The sequence below is a fragment of the Poromitra crassiceps genome (assembly GCF_964638095.1).
Source record: "Poromitra crassiceps genome assembly, chromosome: 4".
In the NCBI taxonomy this organism is placed as follows: domain Eukaryota; kingdom Metazoa; phylum Chordata; class Actinopteri; order Beryciformes; family Melamphaidae; genus Poromitra; species Poromitra crassiceps.
In genome coordinates this window covers 74,356,267-74,383,340 of record NC_139626.1, presented here as the reverse complement: position 1 = coordinate 74,383,340, position 27,074 = coordinate 74,356,267, and the positions used below count along the sequence as shown (strand labels likewise).

General features: G+C 44.5%; 1 protein-coding gene across 1 annotated transcript in view; it reads right to left on the bottom strand.

Moving 5' to 3' along the window:
- Positions 1–24,690, bottom strand: part of LOC310774948 (glycine receptor subunit beta-like) — a gene marked incomplete at both ends in the record, with an annotated part of 179,746 nt that extends 155,056 nt beyond the window's left edge. The window contains 2 exons of the mRNA XM_083635038.1: positions 23,552–23,658; positions 24,572–24,690. Coding sequence (XP_083491164.1) covers positions 23,552–23,658; positions 24,572–24,690 — 226 coding nt within the window. The remainder of the gene's footprint in view (positions 1–23,551; positions 23,659–24,571) is intronic.
- Positions 24,691–27,074: the final 2,384 nt, after the last annotated feature.

Here is a 27,074-nt window from a genome sequence, read left to right as displayed (position 1 = left end):
GTTCTGTGGATGATAAATATGAATTTACGTTGAATTTACATGAGATTTACAGACTGAGTTAAATATACATTAAATAGGCAGTGGATTTACATGCATTTACAGTCGGAGTTAGATAAGAGTTGAATGTACATGAAATTTACAGGCTAAGTTAAATATGCATTAATGTGCAGGGAATTTACATCAATTTACCAGTCCCAGTTAGACAGTTGATACAGTATGAGTTCCAGTTTTATGGGGGTGGGGGGGGGTTCAGTTGAAGTGCAGGGGAGTTCCCTGCACTGTTGGCCTCCTCGTGCTCTCTCTCTCTGTCCTTACTCTGAATAATGAACATGCAAGAAATATGATCAATTGCTAAAAATAATAGATTACACAGAGTCCAAGCTACATTAGGATTAGACTCTCGGATGTCATTATTCAGTCTTATTCTGTCATTATTCAGGCAGCTCCTCTCCACCAAATTATTTGTGCAACTTAAAAACCAGTTTCCTGCTATTTTATATAGTGTTCATAATTGAGCAGCACAAGTAGAAATGAAAAGGATTGTAACAAGAAAAATCAGATCCACTGCCTCCTGCACTGTTTCCTCTGACCTGGCAAGTTTGGCAGGGGGTGGTTGACCCTTCACTGCCCAGAATGACAGCAGATTTCTCTGCTTCTTCTTCCCTGACATCTTTCAATTTGTTTCAAACAGGCAAAAATGGAAGGGTGCAGTTAAGGAATGAATGACCCACAGTCTCAAAGGATGCTACATGTTACTGTCAATCCCCTTAGCTCATAGTAAGTATCAATTAGCTCACACACGCAAATACCTGATGATTTTAACTAACACTGCTATTAGTCACGGTTGTTGTTTTTTGTTAAACCCACCCCAGCAACCTTGTTCACCAGCAGCATGTGTAATGTTACTCCTGCTCCGACTGAGTGACTACAACGCATTTTATTCTATAAAAATAACGTATTTGGATGATCAAAATCAGGTGGTTACCTACCGTTTGACCTCCCGGTTCAGTTGAAAGAGTGTCACGGCATTATTTCTTTTCAAACTGTTCGCCAAACTGTTTTGTTGTTGATATTCCTGGGATAGTGATGCCATTACCCTACTCGGCCTCTGATTGGTTGGTACTCGTGGTTGCCTTTCTTTGGGCTGGTTAGATTTAGGCAGGGGACTGATGATTGGTTAAGGTAAGAGGGTAAGAATATCTGGGTCAGCCAATCAGAGGCAGAATAGGGCAGGCTCTCACCCTGTGACGGACTCGAACTACGGCAAGCAGCAAGTTATGGAAATATTATAATAGAAGTGAGAGGGAAAAACCTTTATGAGCTTGTGAAATAGCAAGCTGTGTGGTGTGTGCGCGTGTGAAGAGGTTACATTGCATGACTCTCACTTTCAAAGGGTGAGACTTGGCAGCTCTGCGTTTACATGCACACTTAAGTCGAGCTATGGTTATAGCTTGATTAGGCTATTTATTGGGACTACTGTCCTTGTCTCAGTATACAAGCACGGGTGGGAAATCGATTTTTTTGATGGAATCATGTTGCCTCCGCTACGATAGGTGCACTCTTTCCCCGCTGGCTCCATCAATTCTAACAACTGGTCCTTTAACACATTGAGTGCCAGCCATTTTTTCAATCCTGTAGGTAAGTTGTGCCAGGTTTTTTTTTGAGGATTCTGGCTCATTTTACAAGAGCCGAGGATTATTTTCTGTTAAGAATTCGTGAACACCAATCATCTAAAAATAACTAATAGAATGTGTGCTTTCTCTGTCTAAAAGAGTTAGTTTGCAGAGTTAGTAGTTATGTAGATATTAGCCGTTGAGTACAGCATGGTTTCAGAGATTTTCAGAGAGTTTGGAGATAAATGGATTTTTAGAACCACCTCACGTGCCTGTGATTATGGGTGCCCTTGTCTCACACTCTGTGCGCTCTCTCTCTCTCTCTCTCTCTCTCTCTCTCTCTCTCTCCTCTCTCTCTCTCTCTCTCTCTCTCTCTCTCTCTCGAGAGAGAGAGAGAGAGAGAGAGAGAGAGAGAGTGTGTGTGTGTCTCCAAACTCCTCCCTCCGTCTGTGCTGCGGAGTGCTCTGCTGCTGGGAGTTTGAGCAGCGAGTTAGAGCAGCCTCTCTCCCTGGCAGCGAGTGTGGATAGGTCTCACTGTCTCTTGGGTTTGATAGCCCCGATGAAGCCCCGTGCGACTCTAGGCTTTATGCTGCTCACCCAGTCCATTTCTGGAACCCCCCACCGCAGCAGCGCGAAGCGTCCCCGCCTACAGTATGAGAATGAGGCTCGTTCGTTTCTGACTGTAAAATCGCCAAGCCATTTCCGCGGGAGGCGGCTGCTTTTGGTCCACGGGTCCCGTGGCTGTGGCTTTCTCTCTGTCTCTGTCTGGAGAGAACTGTCACCACTTAGTGGTCGGTAAAATAGATTATACACATTCTCTTCCTCCGATAGTGATATAGAAGACGTAAAAGGTGTTGATTGATGTCCCACCGTCAAAAAAAAAAAATGTTTATGTAAGACGAGATAGCTCGTCTATGGCACTTAACCGTTGGATTATGTAAGACGAGATATCTCGGCTATGGCACTCAACGTGTTAATAATGCAGCTATTTCATTAAAAAAGATTATATAATTATACAAACGTTTCCCCTCAATACAATCACTTCTGGCGCATATAATAGTGTGTCAGTGTGTTTATGTTGAGAGACGCTGCGCCCTGTGTGTATTTTAGTGGACATTGTTTTGCTGTGTTCTGTGTTTATGTGGTCGAGCGAGGTTGTGTTTATGTATTTGATCACATGTTGAAAGAACACATGTATTTGATCACATGTTGAAAGAACACATGTATTTGATCACATGTTGAAAGAACATGTGCGTGTGTGTGTGTGTGTGTGTGTGTGTGTGTTTGTGTGTGTGTGTGTGTGTGTGTGTGTGTGTGTGCATGTGTGTGTGCTTGTGTGTGTGTGTGTGTGTGCACATGCGCATGTGTGTGCGTGCTCAAAGGAACCAGCAGTCACTTTTCTTTTTTCAATTTTCTATTCTCCTTTGACATCTGGAACGACTGGAAACACACCTTGAGGTGGTGCTCTGTGTGTGTGTGTGTGTGTGTGTGTGTGTGTGTGTCTGTGTGTGTGTGTGTGTGTGTGTGTGTGTGTATGTGTGTGCGTACACTCAGCTGTGCATGTGTCTGTGTGTGTGTGTGTTTGAGAGAGGTGGAGGACATCTGGTTGTAGCTTAAAGCTCCTCAGAACCAGTCAGCCACTCTCTCTCCTGCTGCTCTCTCCCTCATGTCCACTTTCTCTCTTTGTTCTGAACCACATATTTATTTCTTTCTTTCTTTCTTTCTGTCTTCCTCTCTCTCCGCTCCCTCTCTTGCTGTCTCTCCCCCTCTCTTCCCTCTTTTTATCTCTCCCTCCGTTTCTCTCTCTCCCTCTCTATCTCTCTCCCCTCTCGTTTACATACACACAATGTTCCACTATTATTCAGAAAATTACAATATTCTGAATTTGATAAGCATCATGTAAACATCATATTCCAGCTGTATTTTCCGAATTTGACCTTTTCCCGAATTTAGCATTTTCCGATTAAGACATTTGGGTTATCCCAGTATTATTCAGGATATATGGGGGATTCTTCTTAAAATAAGCAGGTCCTGTGCGGAAAAAGGATGGAGTGGCCGCATCTGTACCCGGTGGACATTGCGGTTTATATCGGTGCGAATCTGTTTGGCAGCCGTACCGGAGCCGAACCTCATATATTCCGGAGCTGGTGGACAATAGCCTTAAATGTAGTGGATGCATCTTGGTCACATAAGCAAATCCCTCCTCCCTTACACAGACACAGGACCTGCTTATTTTCTCTTTACTGTCAACTGCTGTCTCCTTTTCTTTCTTTTTTTGAATAGCTCAAGGGTGAAGGGTTTCAGTTTGCTAATATGTGGGAGTTTTGCCTGTTTAACTCTTTGGGCCCTATCTTCCGACGGCACTATCGTTTGCGCTGCCGTTTGCGCGCCTCTTATTGCTATCGTCCCTGTGTCTTAAGCTATCGTCTGCCTCCACCGTCCAGTTTTGCGCTGGGGTCTAAGCGCAGACACAGGTGTAGGCATGGTCCAGCCTATCATCTGTCTCGCACAAGTGTCATTTAGCGCTCTGGGGAAGATACCGTCGGTATGTTCCGAGCGCAAAGAGAGGTTTGTGTGTTGCCCATTCCAAAATAGGCGTTCCAGCGCAATGTGTTAGAAAAAGGGGCCGTGGGTGCTCTTAATTTTAACGCCAGCAAATAGCTGGTCTTAGCGCAAACAACCCCACTACGCCAGGCGTATGCCTGAGCGCAGACAGCATTCTCTGGCGCAGTGCAGGAAATCCTCGCTCGGATAGGCCCATTATGCACGGCTCACGCGCGGACACACTTTTTCAACTAACCTACACTGCAGAAAAAAACACACATTGATTTAACAATGACAATTTGTTTGTCATGGTTTTGTGCGAAAAAGTGATTTGCGTTTTGAATTGGATTACCATGGGGAACAAGGGTCTGGCGGGGCGGGAGTCTGTGTGTAGCGCGGGGAGGGGTGCTTTGTGTTCGGCTAGTGTGCCGGGCCCCAGGAGGGGCATCTCCCCAAAGAAGGTGGGAGCTGGGTGTTGGGGGTGGGTCGGTGCCCAGCGTGGGTAGAGGCACTGAGGCAGCGCTGTGTGCTGTCCCGTGGATCGAAATCAGTTTCTGGCAGCAAATCACTTTTGGACACAACACCAGCCAGTAGGCTATACAGTAACCTCTCTCCCTGCAATTGCACCATGCAACAATAGCTTAACCTGAGTGGACAATTCTGGTATAGGCTATTGAAATAAAATCTCACACATCCCTACCCTATTAAAGAAACAAATATTTTTAAATGTGTATGTTATAGCCTATATGAGCGAAACGACTAATTAAAAGGCTACTAATTACAAAAGCATAAATTTTCGTTACGAATCCGAACTGGTTCATGCTCCAATTCTCTCTTCCCTCTCTCGTTCTCTCCCCCCTCTCTCCCCATCTAGGCTATCTTTTCTCTCTCCCTCTTTCTCTCTCTCACTCTAGTCCCGAAGCGGATAGAGACTGAGAACTGAGTCTACTCTCAGTGAGGAAGAAGCTGCTGACATGACGCTGTGGTTTTACGGGCATGACCACACCTCCACAATGTTTTTGGGCATAAACACGCGGAGATGTGCGCCGAGATGACGTGAAGTGCAGCGGGCCGACACGCCCACAATCAGGGTTTTGCGCGGCGCTATTCCAGCGCAAAACGGGCGCTAACGCAAAAGTACCGCCGTTGGGAAGATAGAGCCCGTAGTCTGTTACATACATTGAAAAATACTCTCCCCTCTCTTGTACAGTCCCTCCATCTTACCAGCCAGCCCGTCCTCACTCGTCAGTGGTCTCAGTTTAATGTATCTACAGAGGATGTGTAATTGCCTCGTTATAACATGCATTTCAGAAAAATGACTTCATGATGAATTCTTCATGATGACTCACAGCAGGCAGCTGGTCGAGCAGCCAGGCAGCCAGCTCGGTCGTAGGCTGGCTGCCTGGCTGCTCGAACAGCTGCCTGCTGTGAGTGGTGAGTGGTGGGATTGAGTCTGGGTCTTAGTTTCAGTCAGACCAGGAACGAGCTGATTGTTTCGAAAAAAAAAAATTTCTTTATGATAAACTGGGAATACCTTACCACTGCTACTGTGAGTTGTTTATTGATCAAATATAATTGGTTTGTAATCAATATATACAAGTCACTGTACCAGTGGCAACAATATTCTCAGTTTGTCATTTAAAACAAGGGCAAATTCGGCCCCGGACCACGCAGGCATCCCTAGGTTGTGAGTAGATGGGGTACAGCCACGGATGGAGTGACGCAAAATCATGGCAATTGTTATTCCATGTAATTTGTGTTACTTCATATAGTGTCATGACGAAAGCAAAGATACAACAGGGTGAGATAAAGGATACATCCCGCCAATATTCAAGTAGCCAGTGTGTGTGTGTGTGTGTGTGTGTGTGTGTGTGTGTGTGCGTGTGTGTGTGTGTGAGTATCCCCCTACGATGATCACAGGTACCCAATACATTAGATGCAGGGCACATGATGTTGCCCCCATTCACTTCTATAGTAAACGTTGGTTGACTAATGAAGTTAATTTCCAAAATATAACTTAAAATAAAGACTTAATTTTTTTGGTGTTTAACACCTTACTCACTATAGAAAAGAGACTAAGGGCTCTATCTTCCCGACGGCGTTATTTTGCGTTAGCGCCGGTATTTGCGCTGGAATAGCGCCGCGCAAAGCCCTAATTGTGGGCGTGTCGGCCCGCTGCGCTTCACGTCATCTTGGTGCACATCTCCGTATAGGCGTGTTTATGCCCAAAACCATTGTGGAGGTGTGGTCATGCCCATAAAACCACAGCGTCAAGTCAGCAGCTTCCTCCTCACTCAGAGGGACTAGAGTGAGAGAGAGAAAGAGGGACAGAGAAAAAATAGCCTAGATAGAGAGAGAGAGGGAGAGAGACTGAGATGTGAGGCTGTCATGCCTATAAATCAAATAACGTGCTCATGATTACCTGTGTATTATTTCCATTTCACACGCTGAAAAAGGGCTGCTGCCCAAACGTCTGTATGCTTATCGCTTTTCGGGCTCTCTTCTATCTCTGCTGGGGTAATATACTGCATGCGTAATTACGCAGCCTACTGAGAGCCGCGATGATGCTGCTCTATTTGAAGAAGTTGAATTTCATTCCACCAGCACACATTTTATTAATCAGCTATTTTCTATTCGTCTCTATTAATACATACATCGAATCCCACCAATTTATTCTGTCATTTTCCCCTTGGCGCACATAAAGAAACATGCTTCCGCCACTGTCTGCTTGATGGCGAGAGGGACTTCAGCTGCCATCCGCGCTGTGGAGAAGCTGGTCTTACATGCAATTGCAGGGAAATAGGTTACTGTACTGGCCGGACACAGGTGTTGTGCAAAAAAATTATGCGTTTTGAATTGGATTAGGGGAGCGAGGGTCTGGCGGGGCGGGAGTCTGTGTGCGCCGGGTGCTGGAGGGGGGTCTCCATTTCCTACCAGAAATTAATTAAAGGGGCCCTATTATGCATTTCTTAATTTTGTATGTATGCTGTTACAATCTTGGATGGTCATATTAAACATGAGCTATGCTTCAAATAAATGGGTGAAAGTGTGTATTACCCCCATGAAGCGCCCCTCCCCCCCATGAAATCCCGTAGACGAGATGGTACGGGATTTGTCCGAGAGCCACGGGTCTAGGTGACGTCAGCTAGTACTTCACAATGATCAGTCTCCCACTGTCCACACTCGAGGACATCTTCAGAACCCGCTGCCTCCGACAAGCAAACAAAATCCTGAAGAATGTGACCCACCCCTCCCACCACATCTTCTCTGTGCCCCCGTCCGGCAGGCGCTACAGGGCCTTCAAAGGCCACACTTCCAGGCTGAGAAACAGCTTATTTTCCAGGGCCATCATAGAGCTGAACAAACATGCGTACTCATGCAATAGTCTGGCTCTGGAAGCCATGACGTGTGTGTGTGTGTGTGTGTGTGTGTGTGTGTAGGTGTGTGTGTGTGTGTGTGTGTGTGTGTGTGTGTGTGTGCGTGCGTGTGCGTGCGTGCGTGCGTGTGCGTGTCTGTGTGTGTGTGTGGGTATTGTTTTTAACTCATTCATGGCCAGTTTAGGACTGCCAATATTTAGCACAGGCCAAAGATTTTCATAATTGTTGGTCATCTTTCAAGACCCACAGTAAATTATCTATTAGCACCAAAGTGATTTGCAATACCTCAAAATGAAGATGTACGTCTCTGGGTTCACCAGAAAAAAAAAGTGAGCTTTTAGCATGTTCTGTACTCTACTTATAGCCATTTATATACACCCTGTTTTCACCAAAAAGGTCTCTCTGAGAAGAGAAATTGCAGAAAATTGCATTTTTGTAAAGGACACAATCTCAGGCAGAACTCGCTCTCAATTCTTTTATTTTGAACTGTATTGACATCAGACATGTAAATATTATTCGTTATGACACAAATGACCAAAAATATATATATATATATATATATACGGTATATATATATACATGAAGTGCTTTTTTTACATTCAACAATACAGTTTACTCAGTGTGAGTGAGTGTGAATGTGTGTGTGTGTGCGCGTGTGTCTCTTTACATTACATTACATTTCGTCATTTAGCAGACCTAAATGACCGTCCTGACCGTCCTGACCTCATTCTGAGATGTGGGCTCACAATCGGCTCCTCATCTGAAATAAAAGCAACATATCCTCAGTAAACTATATAATCACATTTAGTACAGAGACAGTGTAGTGTACTAGTAGTGTCTCAGTAAACTATACGATCATAGAATGCAGAGATCAGTGTAGTCTCTCTCACACACACACACACACACACACACTCCTTACCGCGAGATCATCCGGGTCCTGTCGCATTGGAGTCCAGTCTTCCTCGCCCTCGACAGGAAAGTGGCCGTGCTGCTTGGCTCTGTGTGAAAGCCATTTCTGTGGCGAGGCTGCTGTTCTCCTCCTGCTCACAAAGTTGTGACTCCGTCTCGTCTCTTTCGGGGTGGCACACAGGAACGGGGTCCAGGGACCAGGATCGATCATGTTGGTCACGGGTTTGACTACCGCGAACAACTGATCGATGTCCGCTGCCCTGCAGCAAGCCGACCAGCTCGTGCAGCGCGCCGAGGGGCGTTTCAATGGCGTTTCTCCTCTCAGCACAAGGAAGCGCGTTTCTCTGTTTTCTGTTTTTCCTCCTGCTCATTTCAAAACAACAGCTGCGGTATGTGTTTGTTCACGTGTTGTCGGCTTGACGGCAGGGACCTGATACCGTGTCACAGGCTGGGGAAGTCTTTGAACTACGTGCTGCACTAATAAAAACAAAAACACGTCAAACACGTCATTGGCGGGGATGGCTATTCCTGATAACACGTCAAAGACGTCTTTGGCGGTGAATGAGTTAAGAGATGCACTTTACATTTCGTTGTACTGGTTGTACAATGACAAGAAAACTTTCTGATTCTGATACTTGTTGCCTTGCCAACCTGGCTGTCAGACTGGCTCGTGCACACACCAGTAGTCTCATCGAATTCTCAACCGATTCAGGAGCGCATAAGCAAGGAGACGACTTGGAAGTGAGCAAGGATGTAGGACTGAAGTGGTAAGTTCTGACAATATGTGACTCATTCCAGCATCGGTTGTACTGCGAACCAACCTGCTGTGCTAGGAAGCGCTAAGTAACGTTAGCGCTTGCTACAGACACAGCTGCCTTTCATCTAACATATGAACATAATAGCTGGAATGACGAAGGCACACATGTTCAGAACTTGTAATGTTAGTCCAACTTGCTGACTTCTCCAAGTCTTAATTTTTGTTTGGTCCGTGTAGCCTTTGCTAGGAGAGGCCCAGCTATAGTCACAAGCATTTGGGAAGTAGCTAACGCTATGTTAGCTGTTGTTGCGGCTTGAATGATGTGCCGATAGCCCGTAGTGCCGACAGCCCGCAAGCAGAACCAGCTGAGTGAGGTGGCATGCAGCATGTTGTTGGGCCGGCTGTAGCTAACCTCTCCCAGCCCCCACGCCTATACCTAACCTCCCCCAGACCCTAACCCTAAACCTACCTCTCCCACCCCCCACGCCTAAACCTAACGTCGGCATGGCGGGTGGACCCCGGGGTGTAACGTTACGGCGGCCGCGGTAAGTGATGCCCTGCTCGGCCAGTCGCCGAAGGAAATGTCCCGGTGCAGCCCAGGCCTAGCGGAGCTGTTGATAGCTAGGGGGATGTTGATATATCAATTGATAGCTTGCTTGTTACGTCCAAGCCACGTTTTTCATCGATGGTCAAATTCGTTTTGACAATCCGTTCAAGATTCAAGATTCAAGATTCAAGATTTTTATTGTCACTCCGTAGTACAAGTATCACGTGTGAAATTCTTGTGCTGTAGATTCTGTTACAACATAGTGCAAAATAACAGGGCATATAGGTGCAGGAAAACAAGAGAAGCAACAAGCAATAAGGCAGTAAAGCAATAAGACAAGCCAAAGACAGTGACATATGTGTCAGCCGCTCGCCAAGGGGAAATCGCGCAATTGGAGTGAATAGGTTGATTAGTGAAAAAATATGTTTTTCGTTTTTTTTTATAATTACACAAAGGAGAGTATGGACTATCCATCCCACATAAAATTGAGTCGTTTAAGAAACAGTAAATAGGTATATTTAGCGATTTAAAAAAATCAAGATTTCAGGCATGAGTCGCCTAGCTGAGGGGGGTTTTTCATTCATTTGCATGCGGCGTTTCACTGGCTATAATGTCTGCTATTGTTCCGAGTTTCGGCCAATGAGCCACATCAATAGAATTCAGCGTGTTACATGGGGGCGGGGTGCAAAGCTCTGTTTACAAGTGACAACAACAACAACCCAAGCAGAGTGGCGAAACATGGCCGCCTCCAGACAGTGTGGCTGACTGTTTCAAATTATAACAAAACAACCACTATTGCAATTTGCAATACATGTCCCGCAAGGTTTCTGAGATTAGGGGAAAGTCTGAGCTGGCGTTACGCTAAACCAAACGTGGGGAGGAGTTGCGGATTTGTTTGGCGTTAACGTTAGCTGTTGTGTGGTGGCTAACGTGGTGGCTAGCTGGTTGTGGCCTACCTAGTAGTTCAGCAGGCAGCGGTCCACAAGCTTGTTGTGACCAAAATCCACGCATTTAAAGCACTTCATACTCCCAGAGCTTGCGTAAACCATAGAGAACCTCATGCATTACTCAGGGTGTATTCACACCTATCTCGTTTGGAGCAGTTGTTCTGAAACAGAGAGCATTTTCCCCCTTGGTGCGGTTCGTTTGGGGGAGTGTGAACACAGCAATCGCACTCGGATGCGGGACAAAACAAGCGGACCGAGATTGCCAAGAAAGGGGTCCGCTTTAAACGAACTCTGGTGCGGTTCATTTGTGGTGAGAACGTGAGCCGACCTCGATCCGCCACAACAGCAGTAAATGGTGCGCATTTTTGGATAAACCAGCTGCCGTAGTCAGCTGCGCTGTGCGTAATGGCCTGAAGAACGAACATTTTTATCGTTTAAAAACAACATCTTTCAGATCCTGTTTTGGCGACTTGTGACTTGCATCAATAAACTTTGGGGGATTTTTGGATCATCACATCAGCAGTTTGAACTCAATCAACTTACCTCGGACCATGGGAAGCAACGTTAATGTGTTGAATCTCTACGGATTTTGCCTGTAAATTGTGTGCGGTGTGCGGGTGCTGCTGGCTCCCTCTCTCCCTCCCTCTCTCCCTCCCTCTCTCTCCCTCTCTCTCGCTCTCTCTGGTCTCCATTCAATAAATGAAAACAAATCGTGGTAATCAGAGCCAGCCTTCTTTGTGATAAGATTGTCTGGTTCAATCAGACAATCAGACTGATTGCATGTCTTCCTCGAAATGTCCGTTATTATTAAATTATTTATTAATATTTTATTCCTGACAGGACAGGTGTTCATATAGCCTATGTCTCGGCTAATCCTCGTCTCCGTGATAGTAGCTTAATAGCAGAATTTGCGAGGGTCTTTGATCTTCTATCTCCAAATTCCCGATAGCCTAAATAGGCTAAATAAATACATTACATAGGCTACATAGCATACATTAATAAATAAATAAAGAACTTTCTCCCTCATTCTCTCTCTCCCGATCCCTCCCTCTTTCTTTCTTTCTTTCTCTCTCTCTCTCTCTCTCTCCTCGCACGGCGGACGCCCGACATAGCCTAAAATGTAGGTCTAACAAAATGCATTTTTATAATCATATAGGAAAATCTCTGGGAATTATTTTGTCCATCCCGAGAGGCTATTAGCCTATCAGAGTGTCTGCTGGCCAATCCAGGAAGTTTGACAATACTATTTGGACCGTTTCATTTGTGGCTGGGTGAACACAAACGAACCAAGGCACAAATGCAACAATTGTATCAATTAAGTACCTGAATCGGAAACAAAGCAAACGACCTACAGGTGTGAATACACCCTCAAAATGAAACGTCCAAGGTTTGTGTCTCCAAAAGCAACCGCTAACGTTACATGCAAGGTAACGTGAAGCTAACGTAGCTAACGTAGCTAGCAGCTAGCTACGTTAGCTTGCATGTAACGTTAGGTGGCTGTCTGACATTGCCCTAGAACGCTAGAAGTGAATTCCTCATTCATTTTCTCCATAGACATTTCGAAAAATCCTTATATAACGAGTTTTAAGGCTTGAACCAAGCCAACCAGTCTTCCAGAGAATCGTGACTGACCATAAAACATTTCGCCTTCAGCAAAAACAAAAATCAAAGCGGAAAAAAAATCAATCTTTTTTTCTCCCATTTTTTTTAGGGTAGGCTAGTCTTATTAAATGGTAGACATGCAATGATAAAATAAATGACAGATTGTTTATTTTTATAGTAATAATATAATTGCAAGAATATTCAGTATCAATTCTAAAGTAAAAGTATTTTTGCTGGGTATATTATTATTATTATATTCATTCTATTGTTCCAAGTACAATGACACTAGAGTTTTGCATTCATTTACCCCAATATGCCTGGAATCTGCTTACTTGCAACTTTAAAGAAAAGGTCAAGGTCACTTCAGACAGTAGTTAACTTTTTCACATCAGGGACCCCTAAACTGACAAAAATTAGACCACGGACCCCCATTTGATAAGAGTTTTGCTTTTATATGTTTTATTACAGAAAGTGTATGAAACCCATGACCCAAAATAGCCCTACATTCTATCATTATGTTACTTGTGGATGGAATTATAGTGGAAATAAGTATCCCCCTTTTTGCTGTTGACTGTGACCTGTGACAGTGATGACAGCTGGGAGTGGTCAATGTAAATGAGCAGCTATTGTTCACATTGTTCACTCCCCTCCATTACCTGGCTGGCCCAGAGGTGAAAAGTGGTCAATCTTTGAAGCTGTGTTTCTCCGAAAGGTGGTTTGAGGTGTACCAACATTCAAATGAGTATATCTTCTTAAATAATTTTCAGATTTCGATGTGTGACACAGCATTTGCAAGCTTACAGTCTGTAGTTTCATAATCTGCAAAAAAACAGAAAAATGACCTCGGCTAGATTGTATTGAAATTACCAGCGGGTGACACATATTCACTCCACATAGGTGCAAATGGCATGGACATACTTTAAACAGAATTAAACAGAATTAACATTCTGTTTGCACAGGTGCAAATAGCATATACCTAATTAAACATACAATTAAACAGTAGACACAGTACAGTACAGTACAGTGCAGTACAGCTACTACACTATTTGTGTATGTTAAGGAGTCTCGTGGCCTGCGGGAAGAAACTGTCCCTCAAGCTATTTGTGCGTGCTTTTGGGACCCTGTATCTCCTCCCTGAGAGTAACAGGGAGAACAGGCTGTTGTGGGGGTGGTTTGTGTCTTTGATGATCTTCAGGGACCTCCTGAGGCACTGCTGGTTGTACAGTTGCTGCAGCTGAGTCCGTGTAGTAGCTGTTGGGCCTTTTTGACAACAGTGGCAGTGTGGCTGGCCCATGTCAGGTCCTGGTGGATGTTGGCTCCCAGGTACTTGAAGCTGTCCACCACTGTGGCGTTGATGGTGATTGGGGGGTGTGCGCCCCCCCCCCCCCCCCCCCCCCCCCCCCCCCCCCCTCCTGTAGTCTACAATGATCTCCTTGGTCTTGGAGACGTTTAGAGAGAGGTGGTTGTCCTGGCACCATTGTTCCAGGGCCACCACCTCCTCTCTGTAGGCCGTCTTGTCGCTCCTGGAGATCAGCCCCACGACTGCTGTGTTGTCTGCAAACTTCACGATGGTGTTCGAAGTTTGAGTCGCCACGCAGTCGTGGGTGTAGAGGTTGTACCAGAAGGGGCTGGAGACGCTCCTATGCTGATGGTCAGTGGGGAGGAGGTGAGGTTGCCCACTCTCACCACCTGGCGGCGGTCTGTCAGAAAGACCAGGATCCAGTCACACATGCTGTGTTTAGTTCCAGATCCTTGAGCTTGCTTACCAGCCTGGAGGGTACTATGGTGTTGAATGCTGAGCTGTAGTCCACGAACAGCATTCTCACATAGGTGTCCTTCACCTCCAGGTGGGAGAGGGCGGTGTGAAGGGGTGGGTGGGGTTGTGGGGTGGTGGGGGGTGAGGGGGAGGGGTTGTGGGGCGGTGGGGGGGCGGAGTAGGGGTGGTGGGGGGGAGGAGAGGAGGAGGGGTTGTGGGGTGATGGGGGGTGAGGGGGGGCAGAGGAGGAGGGGTGGTGGGGAGGTGGGGGGGGTGGGCGCTCTGGCAGAGGTGTTGAACCTAGCGTAGAATGCGTTGAGTTCGTCCGGCAGGGTGGGTGATGTGTTTGGGTTCTGCTGTTTCACCCCTTTGAAGTCTGTGGCAGCATGGATTCCTCTCCACAGATGTCTGGGGTTGTTAGAGTCCAGTTTGGACTCCAGCTGCTTTCCATATTCTCTCCGTGCTTTCTTTAGAGAGTTTTCTTCCGTCATCCTGACTGTCGTTTATATCCCACCGAGCGCCTCTGCTTCATCTGCGACGCAGCAACTGGCCGATCACATCATGGAGGTGGAGAATTCCAATCCAGACACAGTTGTGCTCGTGCTCTACCGAGATTTAAGCCTCAGATCCACATTGCCACCATGCTGGATAAGACACTGGACCAATGCTATTGCACCATCCCAGCGGCATATCACGCTGGGATGGTGCACACCAGTTCTGGTTTACCATCAGACAAACGCCACCGCCCTTCGTCTTACCGGATCGTTCTGCGTCTCTATCTCCCCTGTGGATGCTGAAACCGGGTATTGTGATGGCATGATCCGCTGTTTCAGGTGTGAGCCAGGTTTCAGTTAAACACAGAACATTACAGCACGCTATGTCCGTTTGGAATTGTGCCCGTGCTCTGAGCTCGCACATTTTTCTTCTAGTGACTGCACGTTGGCCAGAAGAACGCTAGGCAGAGGTGGCTTGTCTGCGCGTCTCCTCAGGCGGGCGATTAGTCCTCCTCTCCTTCCTCTTTTCCGTTGATGTTGTTTAAGTTCAGGAAATTCGGAGAGGTCGGGAGCCAGCCAGTCCTGGTTGGGGTGATTCCGTGCATTCCTGGGGCCAGTTGAACCAAGTGGTCTTACGACTGGTCTTAACCCTTCTGTTGTGTTCGGTCATACCCCCCTTCCCATACTGTTTTCGGTCAAAATTGGCCGGTGTGTTTTGCACAGTGATATCTCTGGAACCCCTTATCTAATTTTGATGGTTGACATCTCATTTGAACAGTCAAAGCAAGTAGAATCAAGGGGTGGCAGACAGAATGACACCAGGGGTGAATTTCATGATATCATTTTGCAGTAAGTTCAAAGATGGTGTTTACTGTACATTACTGTATATTCTAAAAATGCTTGCCATGTAGGCTGTGTTTACTGGAGATGCTTCATGGTTTGACCGATGAACTCCTGCCAGAATCAACAGACCCATGTAGGCTTGGAGGGCTGCCATGGTCCAATTCTTTCCACGTGTCTCCAAAACACGCCTACCCTCCAAGTTTGTCATGTCAAGTATAATTTTTTCAATTGACTCTGGTAGAAACAGTTGAAAATTGGATTTGATTTCATCTACACGAGGTACTGCATACCGAGTTGACCCTGGTGTCATCCTCACTATGTTTTCCCCTCTTATTCTGCCTCCTCTCTCCCGGGGGGATGAATGCCAGAACAAGTTGCCATTCTTGGACTCCTCTCCCTCAGGGGCCTCTCCCTCAGGCTCCTCTCCCTCAGACTCCTCTCCCTCAGGTGCCTCTTCGTGGTCTGTTGACTGTTGTTGGTCAGGCTCATAGTCTGGATCGCTGTTGTCTTCCATTTCTGAGACATCCTCCTCTATCTCTGGTTCAATCTCCTCTTCATCTGGTTCAAATATGAGGTCCAGAACCTCTCTGGCAGAAAGTCGCCTCATCAGTCGCCTACTCATTGTGTCAATGAGTCAAATAAGAGCAAGGCACAAATATATATGCATGAGACAGAAAGGGAGGGGCATTTAGCGCCAGAAAGTGAGAGGTTTTACTTTCTTGAGGCGGAAAGAGCTTGCACCTGTGAGAAGTTGATACATTGTATGATACAGCACGAGAAAGTGAGAGGTTCCCGTGTGTGTGTGTGTGTGTGTGTGTGTGTGTATGAGAGAGAGAGTGTGTGTGTGTGTGTGTGTGTGTGTGAGAGTGTGTCTGTGTGTGAGAGAGAGAGTGTGTGTGTGTGTGTGTGTGTGTGTGTGTGTGTGTGTGTGTGTGTGTGTGAGAGTGTGTGTGTGTGTGTGTGTGTGTGTGTGAGAGAGTGTGTCTGTGTGTGTGTGTGTGTGTGTGTGTGTGTGTGTGTGTGTGTGTGTGTGTGTGTGTGTGTGTGTGTGGAGATGTTTTCCATCTGCAGGATGAACATAATATACTCATACCCATTCATTTCCTATGGCGGTCAATTCTGACCGAAAACATCATAGGTGTGACACTGTTGAAAAAATCACTCAAAATTCAATGAAAGTGGTGATCATCAATTGTATGGGCTCTATTTTCCCACAGGCCTTATGCGCAGAAACTGGCCTTAAACGCAAAAAAACGCGCCTTGCGCCTGCCTCGGGAAGATAGCAACATGGTTTTAGGCGACGAAATGCGCTGTAGGCTAAACAGGCGTGTCGCACTGGCAGAATAGACCAGAATGGGCGTTTCGGCCTTAAATACCGGCCTAATGATATCTTCCCTCCTGGCGTTAATTTAGCGCTTTGCGCTTTTGAAAACTAGGCCTTATTCATAGCGCCGCGGATATTCCAGGTACAGCTGCTCTGCTCTGTGCCTCTGCTCTCTGCTTTGCCTCTGCTCTGCTGATCTCTCTCTCTCTCTCACTCCCTCCTTCAGACAAGTCTGATAGAAAAAAGAAGGTGTACATGACAGTTTTGAGCCTGTGACATTCAGAGGATGTTCCATCATCCTACCTGTGCAGTTGGGGACAATAAAAGGCGAGAGAAAACGAGATCATTCTGCCCAAATAAATGTTCACTGCCTGGCTTCCAAAGCCAAAAATGTGAAATCTCCCAGCATGCATTGGGCTAATCCATTTCGCTAATAAATAGCAACCAAATGAGCCGAAATAGATAGAAAGGTAGATCTAAATAATGTCTAATGTTAACACCTGCAATTGTAGAACATTTCAATATTGGACCAAATAAAACATCGAAATGAAAACACAACCCTATGTGAAACATATATGTGTTTGTATATGTTTTCCCCTCCCCACCTCAGCTAGGCACTCAAGACTGCAAATCTTGATTTTTTAAATCGCTAAATATACCTATTTACTGGTTATAAAACAACTCAATTCTGGTAATTTAATACAATCTAGCCGAGGTCATTTTTCTGTTTTTTGCAGATTGTGAAACTACAGACTGTAAGCTTGCAAATAATGTGTCACACATCAAAATCTGAAAATAATTGAAGAAGATATCCTCATTTGAATGTTGTTACACCTCAAATCAAGATTTAGAGAAAATCAGCCTCAAAGATGGGCCACTTATCACCTCTGGGCCAGGCAGCTGATGGGGGGAGTCAACAATGGCTGCTCATTTACATTGAACACTCCCATGCACTTGAGCTGTCATCTGTCACAGGTCCCCAGCAAAAAGGGGGATACTTATTTCCACTATAATTCCATCCACAAGTAACATAATGATAGAATGTAGGACTATTTTGGTCATGGGTTTCATAGACTTTCTGTAATAAAACATCTAAAAGCAAAACTATTATCAAAGGGGGATCCGTGGTCAAAATTGTTTCATTAGGCCTACATTACATTACATTACATTACGTCATTTGGCAGAGGCTTTTATCTTACAATAACACATTTTTGTCAGCAATAAAGCAATCAACTATGGAGCACAGTCTATGACAACTAGAAATTCTGAAGGAACAGTGGTACAAGTTTAGTTTAGGTTAGTAGTTTTGTTTTGTTTTTTAGAAAGAGAGAGAAAGAAGTTAGATCAGTTTCAGTTTAGGGAAAAAGTTTTGAGAACCACTGTCTTTAGTGACCAGCAGATGTAACCGTTCAAGTGAATTTATGTCATATTCATGGTAAACACGAGCCCTCTTGCACGCAGCAACACACACCGTCTTAATGTTACTTTTAGTAGCGTAGAGTGAGCATTGATAAGAAGCGTCAACTAGTCCATTGTTCCATTGCAAAAGCGCACAAGAGACCCGCCATTTTGGGGCGCAACAAGCCTCTATTGTCCCCGTTTTCCGCGCCACAATGGCCACGCTGCTGTGCTAAAGGGTCGCTTCTTTCCTTCAATACTCTTCGTTACTGTTCGACGATACACACAATCTGAACGCGATACTAAAACTGTTCAACCATAACTAGCGTTAGATGGTTGCACAGACCCTAAAACAGAAACAAGAGATAACGTTAGTTAGGGATCATGATTAAACTCACCTAGGACTAGAGGTGAGGAAAAGCCAGAGGTGTTCCACTTCCTGCATCAGTAAATGCTGTTATAGTGTTGTCTACAAGTGTGTCTTTTTGTTGTCTGCGTTCTGTCGGTCTTGTGAATAAAATCTGTCGTTCCTCCATGTTGTCTTGTCAGATGAAGTGGCACTCGTCTTGCAGATAAAGTTTCAATAATTTTAATCCACACAGACTGTCCTCCCATCTCAGTAAGTAAACAAAAGCAGAGGAAGCCGGCTCCACATGGCTAGCAGCTGTTCTTCAGGTCACCTGATTGGCTGAAAGCTGAGGACAAAAGAATAGTCTTGGCCAGTCTGAGGGGGAGGTGAGGCGGATTTGCATGCGTAAAGGATTTTCCCCTCCCCACCTCAGCTAGGCACTCAAGACTGCAAATCTTGATTTTTTAAATCGCTAAATATACCTATTTACTGGTTATAAAACAACTCAATTTTACTCTCCTTTGTGTAATTATAAAAAAAAACGAAAAACACATTTTTTCACTAATTCACTCGAATTGCGCGATTTCCCCTTGGCGAGTTTGTATTGAAAATCCTAGCGGCTGACACATATGTCATATTGGGGCTATATATATCCCTTGCAGATTTAACGTAATTTAGATGAGTGACATTGTAACGCGGTTCTACTGTCATGTCCTGCTGTGATGTCCGCTCCAATAAATTGGCCCTACTTCACATTTTAGTTTTACAATAAAAACACATTTATGCAATGACTTTACATAATGTAGGCTATATTTATGTGTATCATCCTACCTGTGCAGCAGGGGAGAAGAAAAGGTAGCAAAACGATATCATTCTGGACAAACTTTCACCAATATAATCTCATCATAGGAATAGGCTATATTTTTCTAGCTGATGCGTTTAGAACATTCTTTTCACTTTGATCTTGCTATAGTGTAGTGTATTTACATGCTTGCAGTATTTAAACTGGAGTTAGATTGGTTTGAGAATAATATGGAATAATAGCCTATATATGGAGACAGACAGAGGGGATAAAAGGGAGGGGGGGAGATCAGAGCCCTCGGCTTTTCTGAAGCCGGACTGGATCGCTCCGTGGAATTGGAGCTGAAAAGTGAAGCATGTGATTCGTTTTGTGCACTTCCCCAATGAGCAGATAGTGCATAATTTTACGCTTAAAAGGCGTGGTTATAATGCTTAAGGCCGCGTGTAGCGCCGACACCAAGATATCGAGTGCGCTGGTCCACACCCACTAATCTGGGCTGCGCCTGGCACTAAGTGCAGTTTATAGGCCGATGCAACGATAGAGCCCATCATGTTCAGAGGCCTAGTGTGGAGGATAACATAAGGTCTTGAGGCAATTGGATGAAAAACACAATATTTATGATTACAAACGAAGTCACTGGTCTTAACTAAGACCGACATAGGAGTTACGACCAGGCATAGTTAAGACCACTTGGTGCAACTGGCCCCAGATGTTTATTAGCGCGTCCCTGTTGTATTTGTGCGTGGTGGTGTTGGTGTCGCTGATGTTGTTGTTGTCCTCCATGTTGGGGGGGGGGGGGGGGGGGGGGGGGTGCGCAGCGAGAACAATAGTCCAGCAGTTAGTCCACGCTACTGTGCTCTATCTTGCAAAAAGTGCAAAGATGCTACTATACACTATATAAAAAGACACTGTTATATACAATACAAAGCGAATAGAAGCAACGCAATTATAAAAAAAACGAGATTACTCAAAAAAAAAAGCCTATATGTCTATGAAGTTTAGGGAGCTCTGCAGCTGGTCGCCCTCTCCCGGCGCCTCTCTCTCTCTCTCTCTCACCGTTGCTCGTTGATATAATTGTTTTACAACTACCAAATTTAGTAGCCAAAGCAGACATTGCCTGTCTGTTTCTGTTATGCATGACTATCTATCTATCTATCTATCTATCTATCTATCTATCTATCTATCTATCTATATATCTATCTATCTATCTATCTATCTATCTATCTATCTAGATAGATAGATAGATAGATAGATCTATCTATCATGTATCTAGATAGATATGTATCTAGATAGACATGTATCTAGATAGATAGATACATGTAGATAGGCCGTGAGAGCCAGTACAAGATAAACAATGAGTTTATTTAACTATGAATGATGCAATAAGCTACTCTAGTGGCTACTCTAGAGGCCAACAATAAAATAATAATACATTATATTAGTAAAATATGGGTCCTTTAATTAATTTTTTTGATAACTTACTCATATTTAAATTATACTATTTTATTAGTTGACTGGTTTGCTCAGGAGTAACTGGAAAACATGATTATAACATTATAGGCTAGCCTATATAGGTCAGGATAGCATAGCCTATTCAAATTGATTGAGTTGATATTGTAGCTACATAATATTCAGGTTTTTTACATTTTATTCTGGCGATTGGGTTGCTTCATAATCGGGACATTAAACTATCCCATGTGGTTTTCACTGGGTCGGGTGTCCAAAAATAATCAATTTGTAGCTCCATAGTCACGTTTCAGTGTTACAGCTTTTTGCACGGATCTGCTTGCAGAGGCTGGTGGGCTGGCTGGCTGGTGCTTGAAGTGGGTGGTCATTGTCTATGTTAAAATAGTCGCAAAATACCAAACCAAAACTTATAAAAATAATTGAATGTCTTTAATGTCGATACAAAGGAATACTGAGTCGGTTGAAACACGCATTTCAGAACTCGATATTTGCAAAGATTGCTGTCCCTCTTCCACAAGCAGGACACCAGTGCCCACAGCCAATACAAGGCAAAACACAACCAAACATACCATAATAACGTCCGCTAATTCATCAAGAAACGGATTCCAAACAGCCAGAGCATCCTGAGTCCTTTGTATCAACATTCAACTCAGAAGTTGAAGTTTGTTTGTAATGTCTGGCTCATTTCTGTCTGATTAATAGTGGTTTTCTTTCAGCCCTTGGTGTTTAGTGGGTCCTGCTGATTTCTGTCTGATTAATAATGGTTTTCTTTCAGCCCTTGGTGTTTAGTGGGCCCTGCTGCAGTCTGTATGTGTGTGTGTGTGTGTGTGTGTGTGTGTGTGTGTGTGTGAGTGTGTATGTAGGTGCGCTCGTTGTAATTGACGCTGCGTCCCAAGCGGGCAGGGTCAGGCGTATTGAAACACACCACCCCTCGGGAAACGAGAGTGAAACTCATCCAGCGTCCCGAGAGTAAAAACCATCCTTTCCGTTCCATATGACTGACTGAGCTGAATAAACGGTGACAAGACCAGCGTGCTACGCACGTGGTAATAATAGTTTAGACACACAGACTGTAAAAGTTTAAGTTTAGCGTATCGCAAAGTCAGTTATTTATTGCTCGGCTGCAAATCCTCTTATTTCACTCAGTGGCCTTTTTTCTTGTGGGATTCTTTGGCTGGTAGCCTCCTCAGGGGGCCAATGTACGACCCCCCACAATGTACGAAAAAGGAACGTCACAAAATAATTTAGCAGGAGATGGTTGTAAGCAATAGTAAAAATATGTATTCAAAACTACTGTATACAAAAAATAAATGAATAGTAATAACAAAAATAAATGAATAAAATGCTTTAACAGTGAAGGCAAAATGGCCTTGCCCCTAAAATGAGGAAATTCCAAGCCTGCAGTCAACCCAGGACACCGGCAATGCTCTTGTCAGTTTTAATGGTGACAAGCAAGTTATTAGCTCATTGAGTGCCAGCCACTTTTGGAAAACGGATGCTCCCAGTGCCAGCCCTTTCAGAGCGTTTTCAGTGATTTCTCGAGGCCCACAGAATATTGTGTGATATTACTATGTAAACACCGAACACGCACAAAGAACGAGGAGACTCTATTGTATCATCAGCAAAAAAAAGTTTATTGATATCATTTTCCGTTCTTTAGTTATCAGCCGGAGAAGATAGGTTGTTTTCACCAAAAACAGACGTTTCAAATTAGACGCTGAGATAATGAGCCTTTTGTGAAATGAAGCATTTCAAGCACATCACTGAATCTGAAGCTAATATTTTCTGATGTAGTGACGTGGTGTAGTTGTGTGGTGCCCTGTGTGCCCCACCCCCCTCAACTGTAAACTCCTCCTCCGTGGGAGTGTCGCTGGTGGCTCTGCTCGGGTCTCTGGCTGCCTGCGTCAGGCGACCAATCTCTGCATGCTGAGCTGGGATAAACTCATCCCCACACCAACACACAGCTTGCATGCCAGAGCTGGGAGAAACTCACCCCCACACCAACACACAGCCTGCATGCCGGCGGAGCTGGGAGAAACTCATCCCCACACTAACACACAGCCTAACACGCACCCAGCGTCTATTTTCGGAGCGCTCCGTTTTTGTGCGCCGGCTCCCAGCGCGACACCGAAAAGCCAAACCGGACTGCTGAGAATGGTTTGGCCCTTCGGCGTCGGGTGCTGCTTTTTGGCGGCTAATCGTGTGGAGAAACTATGCAGCAGAGACAGAGGGGCTCAGTTGTGGGAGCGGATTGACTGCTGTTCGCAGCTAACATTAGCTCCAGCCAGAGCAATCTATACGGCTCTGGCTCCAGCATCGGTTTCCGTTTCATCACGGGGCTTCTTCTGCTGTTTTTCCTCACCTTTCTCTAATCTGGAGAGCACTGTCGCCACCTAATGGGTCCGTAAAATAGGTTATACACCTTCAATAGCTCCAATATTTTTACAGGAGATGCATGAGGCTTTGATCCACGTCCCACCGTCAAAAAACGCATTTGCCGTCTTTAGACGTCATTGGCACTCTACGTTACTATTTGAATTGACGTTGTTCGACGTCATTGGCACTCAATGAGTTAATGTGTGCTTATGCGGAAATCCTGTGAGGTGACCTCACCCAAAAGCTGTTTTTATCATAAATTATAAAATGTGGTCCACACACTGGTTTGGAACTCTTCTTTTGTGTGAGCTTCAAAAAGGTAAATTGATATTTTTTGAACCACTTTTCATTACACTTTTATCCAGCACCATGCAGGTTTGCTGTGGGCACCACCCTTTTTGTCGTAAATTATATCATCCTTTTATTTTATTTTTTTGTATTCTTACCTTTGAAGTTAGGCCTTATTCTTGAGTCATAACTGGCCATCAGACGGCTCAAGATGTTGGAGGTGGAGTTAGCAGGAACATGAGCCATATCTTCTGGGGTTAGCTGGCTGTTAGGCAAGGCAAGTTATAGGCAAGGTTATTTATATAGCACATGTCATACATAACAGCATCTACGACATTTAAAGTGCATCCCACAAATAAAAGTAAACTAAAGACATAGGTGAACATTTAAAGAGACAGTGCAAGAAGCTTAAAAAGATAACATAATTTTAAACCCAATTGTTTGGCACACAGGTAGGCTGATCTGAGCACTGAAGTGATGTGGTCCATATTCTTTATTCTGGTTAGAACCTGGCAGCAGCATTCTGGAGGAGCCAAATCCAAGGCATCTTATCTATGTTGACTATAATATTTGTGACCTGCTCCATAGAAATTAGCCTGATGTCGTACTGTTTGTGTAGAAACGTGATTTTATGAGAAAAGAGTTGTGCTATTTTGGGGTTTCATCAGATTTTAATAAAAATAAAACCATGGCTTTCATTCTGTGTAAAGATTATTGTGAAATGCGAAATATAGTTTTGAAGCTAATAAAGGTTTACTTTGTCATACTCTGATGCTCTTTTTCTCAAAGACAGTTTGGAAATAGACAAGACATATGGGGTGTATCTCATTCAATCTTTGGAGTGCAAAGATACTTTTGATATCAGCAGAAAGCTTACATTCTGCTCTTTCCAACAGTGTATTGCAAAATGGTTTGAGGGGTCAATGTGACTGATTTTGATGGAGCTGTTTTGTTGATTTGTCAAGTCCCTCGGAGTCGGGGTGACCATACTGAGGTGAAAGTACCCTTCTTTCATTCTTCTTCTTCTTCTTCTTCTTCTTCTTCTTTTCATTATATATATATATATATATATATATATATATATATATATATATATATATATATATATATATACATATATATATATATATATATACATATATATAATAGATTTGGAAAATATAAACTACTTGACTTACTTTGGACAGATGACTTTCTTGCCCTTCATTCCTTTCTTCGCGGATTTTCCCTCCACTCCAGTCAAATCCCAACACAGCAGCAACAGCAGCGAGAACACTGGCCTCACCACAGAAACCATGGTGCCTATAACACAGTTAAGCATTGGCCTTACTACATACTGTAACACAGAGTTAAAGTAACACTGCCGATTTTCAAACAGCTCTGTATCACTACAAAATCTGCAGTATATCTGTCTTGTAGTTTTTTGTTTGACAGTTATTGAGAATTGATTTGAGTTAAGTTGGGGACCAGTGATGCCATTCATGCACACAACATCACTGGTCCACACCTTGGGCTCTATCTTCTGACAGGCGCTATCCCCTAATAGCGCTGTGCACCTGTTTGTGCGTGCCTTAAGGCAGAGAAGATAGCATTCCACCTTGCGCCGTCCGCCAGGTGTTCTGCCGAGTTTTGCTCCCCCGCCAATCAGCAAAAAAAAGCATCCCCACCTCACGGGAGCATACTTGTAATCATTTATAAAGAAATGTAACTGTTTAAAAGCGATATAATTGTCTGATAGACGTGACCTCCCTGATTTCTAAGTTAAAGGAAGTTAAAGCTAAGTTAAAGGAAGTTAAAGTCGCAAGCGCAAATTAGAGCCGTGCCAAAATCATCTGCGCCCCAAAATACGGGATTTGGGCGGTCTTAACTACCAGAATTATTCACAGGCATGGCCAGGCAAGGCTGGGCATTACGTCAATCAAAAACAATCAGATTCCCGTCTCGCAATGGTTGTTTGCGCGAGGCATGCAATATGCTGTAATTCTCTCCATGCGTAATAGAGTGTACTCACTCGTGCGAGGACAGAGAGAGCTTATTGACAGATCGTCTGTGGTGCAAATTACCCTCCAGCTTATGAAGGTAAATAGCCTATGTCCATTGTCCAACAAGTTTTCTCAATTAATTTCCCTCTTTGCGATGTGATAAAAGTTTCTCAGAAGGGATACACCACTTTTTTGGAAGTTTAGCTCATTTGCCACATCCTCCCCACATAACCAAGATACACCATGCCTTACTGGCACTGTCCGCTCAGTCTACAGTGAGCTACAGTCGTGAAGTTAGTAATTATCGCCATAGAATGGAGGCTAATGGTACAGCTGTTAAAAATCTGTCAAAACACACATCTCATGGCGCCAAAATACATGTTGTCCTTCGGGTACTCACCACATGATGAAATGTTAAACCAAAATGCACATAATTGGTCTTTTTGGAAGGAAAAGAGGTAGCCAGCACTACTTTCCAAACATGGCCGCCGACCTCTTTTCCTTCCAAAAATACAGATTATGTGCATTTTGGATTAATATTTCATCGTGTGGTGAGTACCCGAAGCAGAACATGTATTTTGGCGCCGTGAGATGTGTGTTTTGGCAGATTTTTAACAGCTGTACCATTAGCCTCCATTCTATGGTGATAATTACTAACTTCATGACTGTAGCTCACTGTAAACTGAGTGGACAGTGCCGGTACGGCAGGTGTATCTTGGTTAAGCGTAGAATTATTCACAACGTGCTCATTGGAGAAGTGCAGTCAACAAATCACAATGTCCCTTTCATGTTCCATTCCACGGAGCGATCCAATCCGGTCAGAAAAGCCCGACCAAATCGCTCTGAGCTCCCCCCCTCCCTCTTTCATCCCCGTCTGTCTCCATATATATTATTCCATATTATTATGCTTCTCAAACCAATCTCACTGCAGTTTAAATACAGCAAGCATGTAAATACGCTACACTAGAGCAAGATCAAAGTGAAAAGAATGTTCTAAATGCATCGGCTAGAAAAATATAGCCTATCCTATCATGATGAGATTAGATTGGTGAAAGTTTGGGCAGAATGATATCGTTTTCTCTCACTACCTTTTCTTCTCCCCCACTGCACAGGTAGGATGATGCAACAGCCTCTGAATGACAGGGGCTCAAAACTACGGTATAACTTTTTTTCATCGGTCATTGTGCCTGTTTGACGCGCGAGAGAGAGGGAGTGAGAGAGTGATGGGGAGAGAGAGTGAGATGGCAGAGGAGAGCTGCGCGTAATTACGCACAGTAATATCTCCGGCGCACTGAATAAGGCCTGGTTTTGAAAAGCGCTAAACGCTAAATTAACGCCAGGGGGGAAGATAGCGCTAGGCCGGTAATTAAGGCCGAAACACCCATTTTGGCCACTGCGCCACGCCTCTTCGGCGTAAAGCGCATTTCGGGGCCTGAAAACATGATGCTATCTTCCCGAGGCAGGCGCAAAGCGTGTTTTTTTGCGTTTAGTGCCAGTTTAGCACCTAAGGCTAGTGGGAAGATAGGGACGAGAGTGTCATCAGTGATGTCATAAATTGTGACATCATCATGATGTCAGGGACATTGTGAGTGAGGCACACACGAGACACACACGCACACACACACACACACACGCACACACACACACACACACACACACACACACACACACACACACACACAAGAGACAGTCAGGCACA